Here is a 17,010-nt window from a genome sequence, read left to right as displayed (position 1 = left end):
TCTAGAACTCTCTATATAGACCAGGCTGGGCTTTGAACTCACAAAGATCCACCTCCCTGTGACTCCAAGGTGCCGGGATTAAAGGTGTATATCACCAAACCTGACCCAACTACAGCCTTGAGCTAACAAAGTCAAGCATGGTATGGGTGTCCTGCTCAGACAGATCTCACATTACAGAGTGGATTGAAGAGGAAAAGACTGGGAGCAACATAATGACCATTAGGAACTTAGTGATAAATCATACTGTACATACACTGGAATAAACTGACATTGTATTCTTACCATATTTCCCAAAGACACTGTCCTAAATTATTTTTAATTAATTTATTTAATTATATTTAATTTTACTATCACTGGTCGTAATAGTATAGGTTTTTGATCCCAGCATTCAGGAGGCAGGCAGATCTTTGTGAACTCAAGGCTACTCTGGTCTACATAGTGAGTATTAGGCCAGCCAGGGCTTAAAAAAATATTTAAAAAGTTAAATAATTTTTATTTATCTAATCTCACCATAATACTATAAGAAGGGTAAAATCATAAATTTCATTTTACAAAAGATATTTGTTTCTGTGTGTATATATACATATATATGGCAACACACATATACATACATATATAGAAGACCTATATTACCAATACATACACATCCATTTAAAACATAAGGTGGAGACCGATTAAGGAAGAGATCCACCATTGACCTCTGATCTCCATGCACACTTGCACACACAGACACAAAGGACACCAGTGCCAAACATGCAGGCACACATCTGTAGACAATACAGGATGAACCCAAGTTTGACTTTCAAACTCCCACCAAAAAAGAAGGGTAGGGAGGGGAGGCCATGCATGTCCCACAGTTGGCAGAGTGCTTGTGTAGCATGCAGTGGCCCAGAGTTAGAGCTTGATTGCCAGCACTGCATGAAACCTGTAGCAGAGTTCAGAAGTGGACATAGGAGTAACAAAAAATTCAAAGTTAAGCCTAGCATAGTAGTATATGCCTTCAATCCCAGCAGAGGCAAGCATGAAGTCCAGGCTGTGAGTTCCTTATTTTCCTGTCTCTTCTTTCCAAATGTTAGGATGACAGGTATGCATTCCACCATAGGTTCACTTGATTACTCGCGCTCTCATCTTTTTATTGGTTTAGGAATTTCACACCATGAACCCCGAGCACTCTTACTTCCTAGTCCTCCCAACTCTGCTCCCCACCGTTGGGACCCCCACCCCACACACATACACAAAAAGTCCAATTTGTGTTGCCCATATACTCACTGGAGCATGGTCCATCTCCCAGTGGCCCACTCCTTAAAGAAAACTGAGTCCTTCCCCACCTGCAACACCCTCCAGGAGTAGAGAGCTACATACACTTCAGCATCCTTATCACAATTTTTAAAAGTTCTCTTGATAACTTTCTGGCTAGGCTGTAACTTTTGGGGAGGGGGTAGGGGTTGTCACAGAAGCCTTCCACCATTTCCTTCTTTCTCGACTCTGAGTCTATAGTCATCAACACATGGCAGAAGTAGCTTCCTGACCCTTTACAGTCATCAGGAGCATGGACCATGGCCATCCACGTGGTCTCAGTGTCAGCAGGTGCCACTGACCTCAGCTTGGTCTCCTGTGGCAGTACAGATCATAGACATCAGCCCGTCCTCTGCCCCTGCACAGACCATGGATACTATCACAGCCCTTGGCAGCAGCACAGGCCAAGGACATTAACGAGACCTCAGGTGGCAGCACAGACTGTATGGCTTCAGATGTTAACATGGGCCAGTCATCAGCATAGACCATGGCTGCAGCAGGACCATGGACAGGATCCTTGATCTTCGAACCTCGGTAGCAGCACAGACTCAGACTTTACCATGGCATCAGGTCACAGTGCAGGCCAATCACTCACATCAATATCACAAGGCTCTCTCCTTTTAATCAAACTCATAAGACTAAATTTATAGTACTTGTTCTTAAAGTCTATGGCAAATTCAACCACTTACAAAACCATAAGTAAGTGGCAAGTGGTTCCATCATTCCCAAAGAAATATGACTGGGAGGCATACTATCATGTATGGCCAATAAAACCAGTGCCTCAGTTAAAGATACTAGGAAATATTTATTTCAACAATATCAAATTTTGCTTATTGTTGAATTTAGTTGATACATGATTTGACTTTATACATGAATCTGTCTCCAGAGTGGGTGATTTAAGGAAGTCATCCTTACAGGTTTATTTTGAGTTTTACTTTTTTTTTTTTGAAACAGTGTCTTACATTATAGCCCAGGTTAGCCTCAAAATCATGGCAATCCTCCGGTCTCAGCTTCCTAAGTACTGGGATTATAAACCTAAGACACCATACCCAAAACCTGGGTTTATTTTGAAACCAGGCTTTGCCAAGTTTATTTCTAAACTAGGGGCTTATTACTAAACCAGGTCTTGCATGACACTGACATGCACAGTCCCCAGATTGGTAAAGCTGGCTGCTAAAAGAAGACTGAAGAATTCTGAAGACTATTAAACAAGTCAGGGCTTGGTGGCCAAGACATGCAATGGCAGCTCCTTGGGAGGCCGAGAGTGGATTGAAAATTCAAGGCTTTGCTTGGGCTGAAAAGCAAGTTTAAGGCCAGCATGAAGAAACTAAGTGTCTAATGTTTCTACATATTCCTTGACGTAAGGAACATTACTATATTCATATTGCAATCTGATCTTAATTCTAGAAAGACCTTGTGTAGGCAAATGCTAGTAGGCTCTCTCACTGGGAGAGTAAAAGGAGGTCCTCCCTGTCTGATCAAAGCAGCTTATGCCCAAGAGAGCAGATGCTCGAGGGAGTCCCAGTGCATGAACTGCTCTGTGGAACCAGATTTCTCTTCAGAGCTCAGTAACTCCAAGGACCATTGCATGTCATAAGACCTGCCCTGGATCCCTTTAAAAGTCTTTTCACAGGACACTAATTCTGTTGAAGGGAATGATGATGATGTCAGTTTGTCCAATAAGAGCAGTCCTAGTGTTTGGTCACAAGTCAAAGAAACTTATTCCAAGTACTGCCATTGCATTTTCAGACTCCGGTTAATCATAGGGAGAAACCAAATTCAAGGTCCCTGACCCTAGGGGAGCTGGGGACTTTCCTATAGCTGAACAGCTTCTGTTGTAAACAGTTTTCTGAGCCCAGCCTTCTCTGGGACAGCTTGTAAGGAGACAGGTGTCCAGATGCAGCCATCTCAAGGACAGGCTCATGTTCCTAGACCTAGGAAGGAACATATCTCACTTCTCCAAATGTTTTCTCTCTCTCTCTTCTCTTCTCTTTTCTTTTGAGACAGGGTTTCTCTGTGTAGTCCTGACTGTCCTGGAACTCACTCTATAGACCAGGCTGGCCTCGAACTCAGAGATCTGCCTGCCCCTGCCTCCCAAGTGCTAGGATTAAAGGTGTGTACCACCCCTGCCCGGCTTTCCTTTTTCTTTTTAAAAAGATTAAAGATTTATTTATTTAATGAGTGCTCTATCTGCATATACATCTGCACACCAGAAGAGGGCATCAGATCCCATTATACATGGTTGTGAGCCACCATGTGGTTGCTGGGAATTGAACTCAAGACCTCTGAAAGAGTAGCCAGTGCTCTTTAACTGTTCAGCCATCTCTCCAGCCCTCCAAGTGTTTTCTTTTTCTTTTTTTTCTTTTTTTTTTTTTTTTTTTTTTTTTTTGGTTTTTTGAGACAGGGTTTCTCTGTGTAGCCCTGGCTGTCCTGGAACTCACTTTGTAGACCAGGCTGGCCTTGAACTTAGAAATCCACCTGCCTCTGCCTCCTGAGTGCTGGGATCAAAGGCGTGTGCCACCACGCCCGGCCCCAAGTGTTTTCTTAATTGTCTGTTAACCAGTAAAGAATATAGAAATTGGTGTTACCTAAACCAAGGTGCAAAAAATATATAATCAGTTACCTGTTATGCCCTACTTATGTGCAGCTGACCCACTCCTTTGTTTTCTTATCACTCTGAGCTCTCGACATAATGTTTGGGAGAATGAATTAAGGGTCTTGAAGCCAGGTGCCCTGGATGCCACCCAGTCTCCTGCAAGTATTCCCTTGTTTAGCCCATAATGCCCAAATACAATTGGATAACACAGCAGCTGCCCCCAGGCTTTGTGTTCCCATCCTTTAAAATTGTTCACTCTCCCTTCAGGGGACGGGATTCAGATCCTGAACCGGGTTGCCTCCCAGAGTGCTCAGAAAATAAAGCTTTCATTTTTAAGCTTCCCAATCTGAAGTGAGTTTTCTCAGCTTCCACACTGAACCCAACACTAGGAATGTGGAAATCAGAGTGGGTTGCAGACTGAGGCCACCTCAGGGTCTGAAATATCCTTTCTGAACAGAGTGAAAACTAACTGGTTAATTTTAAACACTATCTCCCATTTTCATAGCTGATGAAGAGCTTTGGTTCATAGATCTCACCCCAGGGCTTCTCCTTAATTTCCTTTCACTAAGACAAAATCTCCCTCTGCCTTCCAGCATCCTCCCCGTAACTCTCCACCCCTATTTTTATACCAGAGCCATGTTGAACCTACTTGATTCCAGAAAGTCCCACCCTGTTCTCAGGGAATGCTGCTATAGTGCAACTCTTTGAGGACCTGCTTTCTGGTTTGCACAGTACACTAGGCCCCTCCCCAGGGCCTCAGCCCAGCTTTATCCTTCTCTGTGAAATCTGCTTTTCCTTTGTCCCTAAACTCTGGGCACTTTTCTGCATTAAAGCATGCTCTTGGGGTTTATTTTCTTGCTGGATGGTACACCCCTCAAGGACTTGTCTGCCTCTATAACCTACACCTCAGAGGCCTAGCACAAAGTTTATCTCCTGATAGTGGCTCTAACATTTCGTAAAGTAAATGAACCCCATTAGCATTTTATCTCTGGAAAGGTCTAAACAGTAGAAAAATCACACTTGTTTTCTCAGAAGAAGGAACATATTCAAATACCAAGAACTGCAGTTCCTGGTAAGACCTTTCAGAAAATGGCCTTACCAATAGCAGCAACTGGAAACCCAGCAGAATGTCTGAGTGCTAAAGGGGGTGAAGTGGGCCAGGATCTCAATAGTCATGCTATAGGCAGCCTAGGGACTTGGGGAAGGTGGAAGAAATGTCTAAACCCGAATAACCACAAGCAACCTTTGTCTAAAGAATCACATATATTTACACTGTGGACCTAAGATATACCTAACACAGCAAGAGATATTCATATATACCTGGATTCCAACTCCATCCAAAAGAGACCTACCCACAACAGTCTGAGCCAACATTCCAGACAGGGGGCAACCTGGGTTTGGAAAGAATGCTCTGAAATAAGGTCACTAATGGCTATCATCACTGTCCTCTGCCCCAGTCTTTCCTGGGCTGTCCAGTTTAGTTGTCCATGAGGCTCTCAGAGCTGTGGGGAGGATTTCTTAACTTGGGAGTAGACAGGTGCTCCAGCTCATAGTGGCCATTCTCAGAAGCCTTGTGTGTGAGTTTCTCCTTTGTGTCTTCCTGGCTCCTCTTGTGCTCAATAATCTGTTGGAGCTGGTGCCCAGCGTATTCTGGCTTGGTGGTCAGTGGGCCAGCTGGAACAGCTACACCCAGAATATCTGACACCATGTAGGGGCGCAGCCAACCCACCAGAGGAGTACTCCCAGGGCTATAGTGGGTCTGTTTATGGTAGAAGAGCAGCCCATCTACCTGTAGAAGAGAAATCAAGAATCATAATGACTTTGGGCCACATAGTTCTAAGACAGTTGTACAGAAGCAACTCTTGTGGATATCTATCTATCTATCTATCTATCTATCTATCTATCTATCTATCTATTTGATGGGAAGCAAGGTCTCTTTATTATGTAGCTTGTCTGTCCTGCTACATAGACCAAACTGGCCTTAAAATCAGAGATCCACCAGCCTCCACCTTCTGAGTGCTGAGATTAAAGGAGGTGCAACCATGCCCAGCTCGTTTTCCCTTTTTTATTCTGAGCCACTGCCAGTGGAAAAAAAAAGACTTCTTGTATCTTACATGCAGTTTCTTCAAACAAAGAAAGCACCAGGGCTTGAAATGGTAGTGTCCATCAGTAACCCCAGGACTCTGCAGGTTGGAGCAAGGAAGATCTCAAAATCAAGCAGCCTGAGCTGTAGAGTGACGCCTTGTCCAACAGAAGAAAGGGTTGTGGAGAGGAGATCTAGTAACACCCTCGCCCCCGGCGCTCTGTGACAGGATGCTTTCCTACTCCTTCATTTCCTTTCTGACCCATGCAGAGGGGACTCCAGAGATGGTGTTTCTCACCATACAAAGTTGTAAGCACACCAGAAAGACAAAAGCATGAAGCAGGAATTCAGCCTGAGTCCACGCCCTCTGCCCCCACGTTCTGGACACTTTCTACCTAAAGTCTCAGTAGCAAAGCTGAGTCCCTCATATGGGATGAAACCAAGAGATACAGGCATCCGCACCAGGGCACAGACTGAGCACAGGACAGTCCTTTTCAGAGGCCCTGCTTCCCAAGCTACTGCTGCTGCCTAACAAACCACTCCCCCCACCCACCCCCACCCCACCCCACACCCAGATTGTTTGGAGCTGTATTCTGGGAAACTCAGTTTTTCTAAACGGGAAAACCTCCTACAGCCCCATACTTTCTCTTGTGATTCAATGACTCACCCCTAAAAAGCATTTCTTGCCACTGGGATGTAAGGGTTATAAATAAAGACAGTGTTCTTACCACCTTCTTAATTGACTCCCAGAAATGAAGCAACTTAGTCTTTGCTATTTCCTTATCCAGGAAGCTGTTATCCTTTACAAAATTAAATATACTTCAAGCAAAAACTTGACTGTGACTAGGCAGAATTTTAAAAGGGATGATGGGCAAAGAAACCTTTGCTTATTGAGAGAGAGGTTCTGAGGATGATAGACTATCTCAGACCAGGGAGTTCCTGGGAACAGGAGATTTTCATACAAGACAAGCATGGGCAATGAGTCGGCCCTACCACTGTGCCACAGAGTAGCGGACACTGTTATCCCTGGGACCATCTGTGCTTCCACCGAAAGAGAACCAAAGGTTCAGACAGCTACATGTGCCTATGTGCCTGGCGTTGTTACACCCAGCCATGGCAGCCAAACAAGGAGCCTGATTCTTGTGCTTATGGCAAACAAGTCACACAATGATGATCTAGGATAAAGGAAGTCTTTGCTCGTCTCTGGGCCTCAGTTTTTCAGGGGATGCTGAGAAGCTATGCAATTCTGGTGTTCTGACTCTTTTAGTAGAAACAAAGTTGAGGCTCTGGAGTGCAGCAGTTACATCATTTCTGTAAAATTAATCTTTAGCCCTGTTTTCATGCTAAGATGCAGAAAAATCAGAGGTTCTTTTAAGACTGCATGTACACAAGTCTCCTTGTATCCTACAATCATTCAGAGCAACAGATAATGGTTTCGTTACCTCAAAAGGAAAATCCATAGACAGCACCTCACACAGGCTCTCAGGGGTACACGGGAAATTCTTTAGCCCCACAAACTTAAACTGAAATATAAATTAGAACAAAGAGTTAGTACGTTTCAAATGAGACTGGCTCTAATGATTGAAAAGCTTAATCAAGTAAGTTGTCCTTCCCAGCACTCAGGAAACTGAGGCAGGGGGATAACTAAGTTTCACTTTTCAAAGTCAACCTAAGCTAGCAACCTTATCTTTAAAAAAAGAGGTTGGGAATAGGAAAAAACTCTTGGACCCTACTTCCAGGCCTCTGAAAAGCCAAGACAGATATGTTTCCCCAAGTCCCAGTTCCCACTCGCAGAGATCTAGGCTAGACTGATTTACTAGCGAGCCTCAGACCAGCCTGCACCACATAGTGAGACCCTGTCTCCAATAGGTTGTTATGTAACAGTTTCCTCAAGATTCAAACATTCCATTCACCCTGCTGAGAAATTCCTTATGCAGGAAGATAGACAACTCAAAATAGCTTCAGGAAGTCCCTGAGGTTGACTAGATTCACTGAAGCCCCGCCCTGCGAAAGAAACACTAAAGCTGAACATCCCACCGAGAACAGAGCTGCAAAGGCAGCTTCGAGACCAGTCAGCTGCCTGGAAGAAACAGAAACCACCCCAGATGCCTGGAACCTGTTTGGACCAGGGTCACTTGGAAAGGACATTCTCCAGCCTGCTGAGCTACTTGTGGGTGCTCAGATTTCCCAGCTCTTGTGAGTTGTTTCCCATGCTAGGGTGGGCTTTGATGATGCAGCTGTCTTCCAGTCATTTCTGCCGTGCAACCCCTCACCTATATTCTTCTAAGTAACCTCAACAGGACCACTGCTTCACCGTGTTGGATGTTGGTGATATCTTACTTTGATTTGCCATGGGCTCCCTACCTGCGGCGATTAGATGGGTATAGTGTCTCCCCAAGAAAAGTTTTGTCACACGACATAGATACAGCTCAGTGCTAAGTAAGCATGACACTCAGGGCTCAATTACTGCTGCTACACACACACACACACACACACACACACACACACACACACACACACAGCATTTTATAGCAGGCATAATTTACTAAGTGGCTTACCATAAAGCTAGAGCTATGAGGAGCTGCATGCATATTTATGTTTCTTACAGTAACTCTTGATATTATCCTTTACTTTTAGAGATGGGATCTCACGCTATTACTATGTTGTCCAGGCTAATGCCAATCTTGATCTCCTGCTTCCTCAGCCTCCTGTGTGCTATGTTACAAGTATATATTACCTCTCCTAGCTTATTAGTGCCATTTGCAAATAAAAAAAAATAGCAAGAGAGGCTATTATCCTAATAATTACATTATTATTTTTAATGGTGCTAGGGACTGAACTTAGGACTTTATTTGTTGTTTTTGTTTTTTTTGTTTTGTTTTTCGAGACAGGGTTTCTTTCTCTGTATAGCCCTGGCTGTCCTGGAACTCGCTCTGTAGACCAGGCTGGCCTCGAACTCAGAAATCCGCCTGCCTCTGCCTCCCAAGTGCTGGGCTTAAAGGTGTGCGCCACCACTGCCCGGCTGAACTTAGGACTTTACATATACTAAACAAGTTCTGTACACTTGAGTCACACCTCTAGTCCTTATACTAGCAATTATTACACCCACAAACAAAATTCAAACATGGATAACTATTAAACTCATTGTCTTACCATTATACCATTAAAATATGCTGCCTCAAAAGATAAACTAATCAATCAAGAGTAGTGGCTCTGGGGTTAGAAGATGGTTCAGTGGCTAAGAGCACTGGCTACTCTTCCAGAGGACCTGGCTTGGATTCCACATGGTGGTTCCCAACCAATTTAAGAGATCTGACGCCTTTTTCTGGTCTCTGTGGGCATCATGCACTCAAGTGGTAAAGACATAAAGGCAGGCAAATCACCTTTACACATACAATTATAAAATAACTTGGGGCTAGGCCATGGTGGTCCACACCTTAAACCCCAGCACTTAGGAGTCAGAGGCAGGCAGATCTCAGTGAGTTTGAGACTGACCTGGTCTACAGAGTGAGTTCCAAGACAGCTAGGAATATATACAGAAACCCTGTTTCAAAAAAAAAGGAAGGAAGGAAGAGAGAAGAGAAGAGAAGAGAAGAGAAGAGAAGAGAAGAGAAGAGAAGAGAAGAGAAGAGAAGGGGGCTGATGAAATGGCTCTGTGGTTAAGAACACTGATTGCACTGGGCGTGGTGGCACACGCCTTTAATCCCAGCACTCAGGAGGCAGAGGCAGGTGTAATTTCTGAGTTCAAGCCCAGCCTGATCTACAAAAGTGAGTTCCAGGACAGCCAAGGCTACACAGAGAAACCCTGTCTCAAAAAACCAAAAAAAAAAAAATATATATATATATATTTAACTGCTCTTCAATTCCCAGCAACCACATGGTGGCTCACAACCATCTGTAATGGGACCTGATGCCCTCTTCTGGTGTGTCTGAAGATAGCTACACTGTACACACATACATTAAATAAATAAATCTTTAAAAAGAGAGAGAGAAAGAAAAGAAGGAAAGAGAGAGGGAGGGAAGAAGGAAGGAAGGAAGGAAGGAAGGAAGGAAGGGAGGGAGGGAGGGAGGGAGGGAGAAATGAGAGGGAGGGAGGGAATTGTGGCTCATGCCTGAAATCCCAACACTTGGGAAGTTGAGGCAGGAAGATCAGGAATCTAGGGCCATAGCCACATAGCCAGGTTCAAATCAGTATGGAACATATGAAACCTCATCTCAAAAATAATCTATCACAACACAAAAGAACTCTGTAACTGTACCAACAGCCTTACAGGATTAATCTTGGTTTTCTCTCCAAGCCCTTCTTCTTCTGGTAACTTTGAATGCATCCAGTAGAATCGGAAATCAGTCTGTCACAGAAAAGATAAAATATTCATTTCAAACTTTTATTCTCATTCTAATACCATTGAGTTATAAAGACCTAAGCCCTGCTGTTGCTATTTCCATTTCCATTTATAACTATAGTTTGTCAAGTCTTTCAAGATTTTAAAGATGCATGCATGTTTCAGATGGTAAGATGGATCAATGGCTAAAAATGCTTACCATACAAACCTGATAACCTACATTAGATTTTTAGATTCCACACCTGGAAGACAAGAACCCTCACCTAAAAGATATCCTTTGGCCTCAATTCAAACACATCACACACACGGTAAGGATAAATAAATTTCCAAAATATATTTTCATTGTTTATATCATACACAGCATTATATTATAACATAAAAACATTTTCATACAAGTATATGTTATAAAGATCTTTTTCTTTTAAAATTTAGCAAAGCTGCCAGGCATAGTAGCTGAAACCTAAGCCCCAGCATTTAGGAGGCAGAGTCGGGTCATCCTTGACCTAGTAGTGAAATCAGCCTCCACCACGGGGTTTCCCTGTGTAACCCTGGCTGTTCTGGAACGCATTTGGGACTGGTCTTGAACTCAGTGCTCTGCCTATCTCTGCCTCCCATGTTGTTGGGATTAAAGTCATGTGCTGCCACTGTTTTTAAACAAACAGACAAACAAATAGGTAGATGGTGGTACCGCAGGACTTTAGTCCCAACACTCAGAGAGGCAGAGACAGGTGAATATCCATCAGTTTCAGGCCAGCCTGGTCTATAGAATGAGTTCTAGGACAGTCAGGGCTACACTGAAAAACTCTGTCTCAAAAAAAACAACAACAACAAGTAAACAAACAAATAGATGAATAAATAACTTCAACCACCCTATAGGAACTATATTATCATTATTGCTATTTTACATGTTAAGGATGCTTAGAATCAGAAAAGTGAAGTCACTTGCCTGGGTGAACAAAGTAAATACCGTGAGACCTAGAACTCCTCCACTCCAAAGCACATTATACCAACTCTCCCTTGCTGCATTTAATATGGCTATTAAAAATCACTACACAGCTGAATCTTTTCCTAAGAACTGACTCTCTAAATTATTGATGTGTACCCTTCTATAGCTATGAGACACTCCTTGTTCTTTTACTTTGCTTCTGGAAATTTGAAACAATAAAAGTTGTCTGTTTGTTTGTTTTCTTTCCTTTTCTTCCTTGTTTCTGTTGAGAGAGGGTTTCATATAGCTCAGGCTGGCCTCAGACTTGCTATATATCAGAGGATGACCTTGAATTTCTGATGCTCCGTAGAGCCTATAGAGACGGATCAGTTTATGAGTGCCTAGGACTGAGCCTCAAGCTTTGTGTGCAGTAGGCAAGCACTTTCCCAACTGATCTGCATCCTCAGCCCCTTGCTTCCTTTTGCTGAGACAAGGAAGGCCTTGCCATGTAGCTCAGGCTGGGCCTGAGATTCAGGACATAAGCCTGAAACAAAGGGGCTGCCATGGGCATAAGCTACCGCTGAACTGGTCTTTTCCTTAGAGTATAGCTGTGCATGCAATTTTAATTGCCCAATCTGTAAGTTGTGAATAGATGTGATGACTTATCCTTTAACAAAACTAAAGGAAATGTACCAGGAAAAAAATGACAAAATTCTGTAATCCCAACCTCTGGGGAGACTGAGACATGAGGAGGGTGGTAGGTTTGAGGCTAGCCTGAAATACAGAGCGACTCCTTGTCTCAAAAGCAACAGATGGACAGACAGACTCACCACTAGCTGGCATTTCCTGAAATCTACCATAGGGTAATAGCTATAAAAAGAAGCAGTCTAGCAGTCTGTCCAGGTGTGGTGGTGCATACTTTTGATCCCAGCACAAAGGAGACAGGCAGGTGCATCTCTGAGTTTCAGGTCAGCCTAGACTACATAGTGAGAGCTTGTCTCAAAAAAGGAGAGGAGAGGAGGGGAAGGCAAGGGAGGGGAGGGCAAAGGAGGGGAGGGGAGGGGAGGGGAGGGGAGGGGAGGGGAGGGGAGGGGAGGGGAGGAAATGAGACAATCTGAGCTAGAAATAGTGGTCTATGCCTGTTCTCTCTTCCTAGAGCAAGCTTTGAGATTGGAGACTTTGTTTCATACCAAGAATGACCTGGCATTTTCAGGATCAGGATGTGGTGAGTGAAGAAGAGTATATGAGGTTTTTTTAATGGTGCTGTCTGCATAACATGGCACACTTCTTACCCTTTAATCATCCCTGCAACAATCCTCCCATCTCTGGAAAGAAGTGGGGGGGGGGGAGCCACAGCAGCTAACACCCCAGCCTGCACCTCTGCTCTTTCTTCTTCCTTAAGAACTGTCATATCAGCTGGGAAATGGTGGCATATGCCTTTAATTCCAGCATCTGGGAGGTAGAGGCTGTCAGATCTTTGAGTTCAAGGTCAGTCTGATCTATAAACTGAGTTCCAGGACAGCCAGGGCTACACAGAACACAGAGAAACCCTGTCTCAAAAAACCAAAATAAAATAAAATAACTCTTATATTTCCCTAGTTCCTCATATTTGTTTTTAAAATGAAGCTAATTCAAACGCCCTCAAAGGTACAGGGAGCATTAGATAATGTTCTTGATTACCACATCCTGTACATAACAAGAAGTTGGTCACGTACCAAACCCACATGCTGAACCACCTTCCCAGGAGGAAAGAAGACAGGAAAGACATGAGGACATTATTAATCCTTACCTGACAGTCATAAAAAGGATGTCCCCGCCAGCACATCACATCCAAAACATAGTATGTCTGATTCACCTCACTGTAAATGCAATCCAGAATGGTGTAGTCTACAGATACAAGGAAGAAAGTCAACATAGAACTCAGCTTCCAGCCAGAGTTCCACCCTAATAGGCTCAAGGTGACAATCCTCGGGGCGCACGGCAACTGTCAGTACTAAGCATGAGGGAAGACAAGTACCTTTGTAGCTACCTGGCATCGTAAAGGATGCCAGAGGTAAGAGAGTATGAGAGATCAAGACAGCACTGTAGACAAATGGATTCTAAACAAGTTGGGACTTTCTTTTATTTACTTGTTTTTTTTTTAAAGATTTATTTATTTATTTCATGTATATGAGTACACTGTAGCTGCCTTCAGACACACCAGAAGAGGGCATTGGATCCCATTACGGATGGTTGCGAGCCACCACGTGGTTGCTGGGATTTGAACTCAGTACCTTAGGAAGAGCAGTCAGTGCTCTTAACTGCTGAGCCATCTCACCGGCCCCTTTTACTTATTTTTAAAGAAGCTCTGATTTTAGTTTTGCTTGTTTTGTTTTTAAGACAATCTGGTCTGGAACTCACTATGTACTTGAAGATGAAGATGACTTAGAACTCCTGATCTTGCTTCTCTCTCCCAAGTGCTAAGATTATAGACAGGTGCCATCAAACCTGCTGATTTGTTGCTTTGACTTGAGGCAAGACCTCACTTTGTAGTCCAGACTAAGGCAATCAAGCCTCAAACTTAAGGCAATCCTACTGTGCCCGACTTTCAGCATGCTGGGATCACAAGCACCTGCTACCACTCTAGGCTTTTTTTTTTTTTTTTTTTTTTTTTTTGGTTTTTCGAGACAGGGTTTCTCTGTGTAGCCCTGGCTGTCCTGGAACTCATGTTGTAGACCAGGCTGGCCTCGAACTCAGAAATCTGCCTGCCTCTGCCTCCCGAGCTGGGATTAAAGGTGTGCACCACCACGCCCGGCCACTCTAGGCTATTTTTATTTTAGGTATGTGTGAAAGTTTTTTGCTCTGCTGCCCAAGCTGGCATTACCCTTCTGAGTGGCTGGCCTCCAAGTGCTTGTTACCTTCTTATTTTAAGTGCTGTGCAATGTAGAGATATCAAGTGTAAGCTGTCACTCTCTTTAAGGAAACAGAGATAAGATGATCACAGACATAGTCGAGAGCTAAGTTATACAACAGACACTACGAGCAGTTGTAGAAAGAGAAACCCAGTGTAAAGGAGGCAAGCTACAGTGCTACTTACCTTGGTAAACTGAGGCAAGAAGGTAAGGAATGCAAAGTCATCCTTAGCTACATGACCAACCTGACCCCTACATGAACCTCTGACTCCAACAAGAACAACAAAAAAGTTAGCCTTACTACTTAAGGAACACAGGAAATAAGTCTTCAACGAGCCTGAGCAGGTAGAGAATAGAATAGGGTTTGGGGATCAGCCTTACCAGTTCCACTCAAACCAACCAAGAACACATGACTTAATCCTTATAACTCTGGTCTGTCTATTGAGGCCAAGGTAGCTAAGGAAAGCAATGGAGGAAGGAAATCAGCCTGGGAATCCCCAGAAACAGCTCAGCATGCCATTACACTTGACATTATCTCTGGGACCTTTATGGAAAAGACTGCTTGTCATTGTGTAAGGCATGATTCAAAGATGTACAGCCCAGTGGGACTCACAGGGCTGCGTGTACCATGTAACCGAGGAGACTTGACTTTGAAGAGAGATTGCCTCCAAAGTGGATCATTAAAATGACTAGCCAAAGGCTGCTGTGCTCATGCACACAGCAAAGTTCTGGCATTGATCTGATAGTGACACCTCAGGAGAGTGACTCCCTGTCTCCTAAAGCACACGGCCTTTCCCTATGGCTTTCCAGCACTGACCAGGGGGCAAGACTGGAATGTGGATGTGGCCTCCTCCTTGGACAAAAACAGGGTAAACAAGAACACCAAGACCCTGAGACTATCAAAATCAATGATGGCTCAGATTGTATAGAAAACTACCTGGAATTTTACAAATGCAAACTCTGCCTGATTCTACAAAACAAAGGGGAGGGGGGAGCTACCTTACCTGCATCTAAGGCCAGAAGCAACAGACAACTTGACCAGGGAGCACCCATGAAAGCTAAAGAGGTCCCGCCTAGCTAGCATGCCAGAGAAGGGTCAACGTGGAAAGAAGTTTGTGACAATCAGCACCCTGGGATGCAAAGCAGCAGAAGGGCATATAGCCTCCTGTTCTAGACAGACATTCTTGAGATCACCAGGGCCAAAGGGTTGAGGCCCTAGACCAGTGCAGTACAACTGCTCATGAACTAAGCCCTTCCAGACCATTGTCTTCAAGGTGCCAAGCAGGGCCAGAGACAAAGGGTACACCCACCAATTAGGGAATCCACCCAAACGTGTCAGAGGTCCACCCCAACTTCCTTGACTTCACTCAGTTCTCATGGCCCCACACTGAGGTGCCAGAAACATCCCACTCTCCCTGCCATCACTGAAATGCCTGCTGTGTTTCTGCTTTTTCCCATGGAGAATATTTGGAGGGTTTTGAACTTTGTTCTATCCTCAGACAGACTAGCTGTTAAAAACACACAACAGGAAACATCTCTTTGGAGCTAGAGACCAAAGGATCAGAAGTTTAAGATCATCCTTAGCCACCTACAACTTGAAGGCCAGGCTGTGAAACAAGAGGTTGTCTCATAAATGATTTAGGGATGCAGTCCCACTGTTAAAGCACTTGTCTGGTAAGCACAAGCCTTACGGGTTCAGCACTCAGCCCATAAAGCAAGGGACAGTGACCGGCACCTATGATCTCTTTGGAGCTAGAGACCAAAGGATCAGAAGTTTAAGATCATCCTTGGCCACCTACAACTTGAAGGCCAGGCTGTGAAACAAGAGGTTGTCTCATAAATGAAACCATGGTGCTGAAGCAGTAGCTCAGCAGTTCAGAGCAGTGGCTGTTCCTTCAGAAAACCCGAGCTCAATTCCCAGCATCCACATGGCCACACATAGTAGTTTATAACTGTAGTGCTGGGGGTCGACAAATTCTTCTGGCCTCCACGGGCACTGCATGCAAATAGTGCAGGTATATATGCAGACAAAAAAAATATCCATACTCACAAAATAATAAAATATATTTTAAAAAATTTAAAAAACACATAAATAGACAAAGAAAAATACCCAGCCAAGCAAAACACCATCTTGTATTAGTTTTTTTTGTTTGTTTGTTTGGTTGGTTGGTTTTTTTTTTTCGAGACAGGGTTTCTCTGTGTAGCCTTGGCTGTCCTGGAACTCACTTTGTAGACTAGGCTGGCCTCGAACTCAGAAATCCGCCTGCCTCTGCCTCCCGAGTGCTGGGATTAAAGGCATGTGCCACCACGCCCAGTTTGTATTAGTTTTTTAAAAAATGCAAATAAACCAAAGATAATGGCACATGCCTATAATTCTACTACTTGAGAAGCAGATCAAATAAGATAAAGATTTGAAGTCTTGACTACATGACAAGCTTGAAGATAGCCTGGGCAATACAAGACACTTTTTCTTAAATGATAAAAACTTAGTAAATAACTAGGTATAATGATTTTAATCTCAGTTTATAATCCTAGCACAGGAAGGCTAAGGCAGGAAGATCAGGAGGTTTGGGCCAGCTTGGGTTACATGGTGTGCTGGATAGTTTTATGTCAACTTGACATAAGCTAAAGTCATCAGAAAAGAGGGAACCTTGATATGCCTCCAATAAGATCTGGCTGTAGGCAAGCCAGTAGAGCATTTTCTTACTTAGTGACTGATGGGGGAGGGCTGGCCCACTCTGGGTGATGTCACCCCTGGGCTGGTGGTCCTGGGTTCTATAAAAAAGCAAGCTGAGCAAGACAGTAAGCAGCACCCCTCCATAGCCTCTGCATCAGCTCCTCCCTCCAGGTTCTTGCCCTGATTGAGTTCCTGTCCT

At 43.9% G+C, this 17,010-nt stretch overlaps 1 protein-coding gene across 5 annotated transcripts in view; it reads right to left on the bottom strand.

Moving 5' to 3' along the window:
- Positions 1-2,081: 2,081 nt before the first annotated feature.
- Positions 2,082-17,010, bottom strand: part of Snupn (snurportin 1) — a 36,843-nt gene continuing 21,914 nt past the window's right edge. For 4 of the 5 annotated variants that reach the window (XR_003947964.1, XM_006511336.2, XM_011242784.3 and 1 more), the window contains 4 exons: positions 13,033-13,130; positions 10,247-10,324; positions 7,418-7,498; positions 2,082-5,681 (listed from right to left, as the gene is read on the bottom strand). Coding sequence is in view for 4 of the 5 variants with exons in the window: in XM_006511336.2 (XP_006511399.1) it covers positions 5,370-5,681; positions 7,418-7,498; positions 10,247-10,324; positions 13,033-13,130 (569 nt within the window). In the remaining variant the exon portion in view is untranslated. The remainder of the gene's footprint in view (positions 5,682-7,417; positions 7,499-10,246; positions 10,325-13,032; positions 13,131-17,010) is intronic. The other variant, NM_178374.4, reaches the window with a different exon arrangement.

The sequence above is a fragment of the Mus musculus genome, chromosome 9 (genome assembly GCF_000001635.26).
Source record: "Mus musculus strain C57BL/6J chromosome 9, GRCm38.p6 C57BL/6J".
In the NCBI taxonomy this organism is placed as follows: Eukaryota; Metazoa; Chordata; class Mammalia; order Rodentia; family Muridae; genus Mus; species Mus musculus.
Note: the sequence above shows the minus strand (reverse complement) of the source record. Positions and strands in the feature narration are given on the sequence as shown.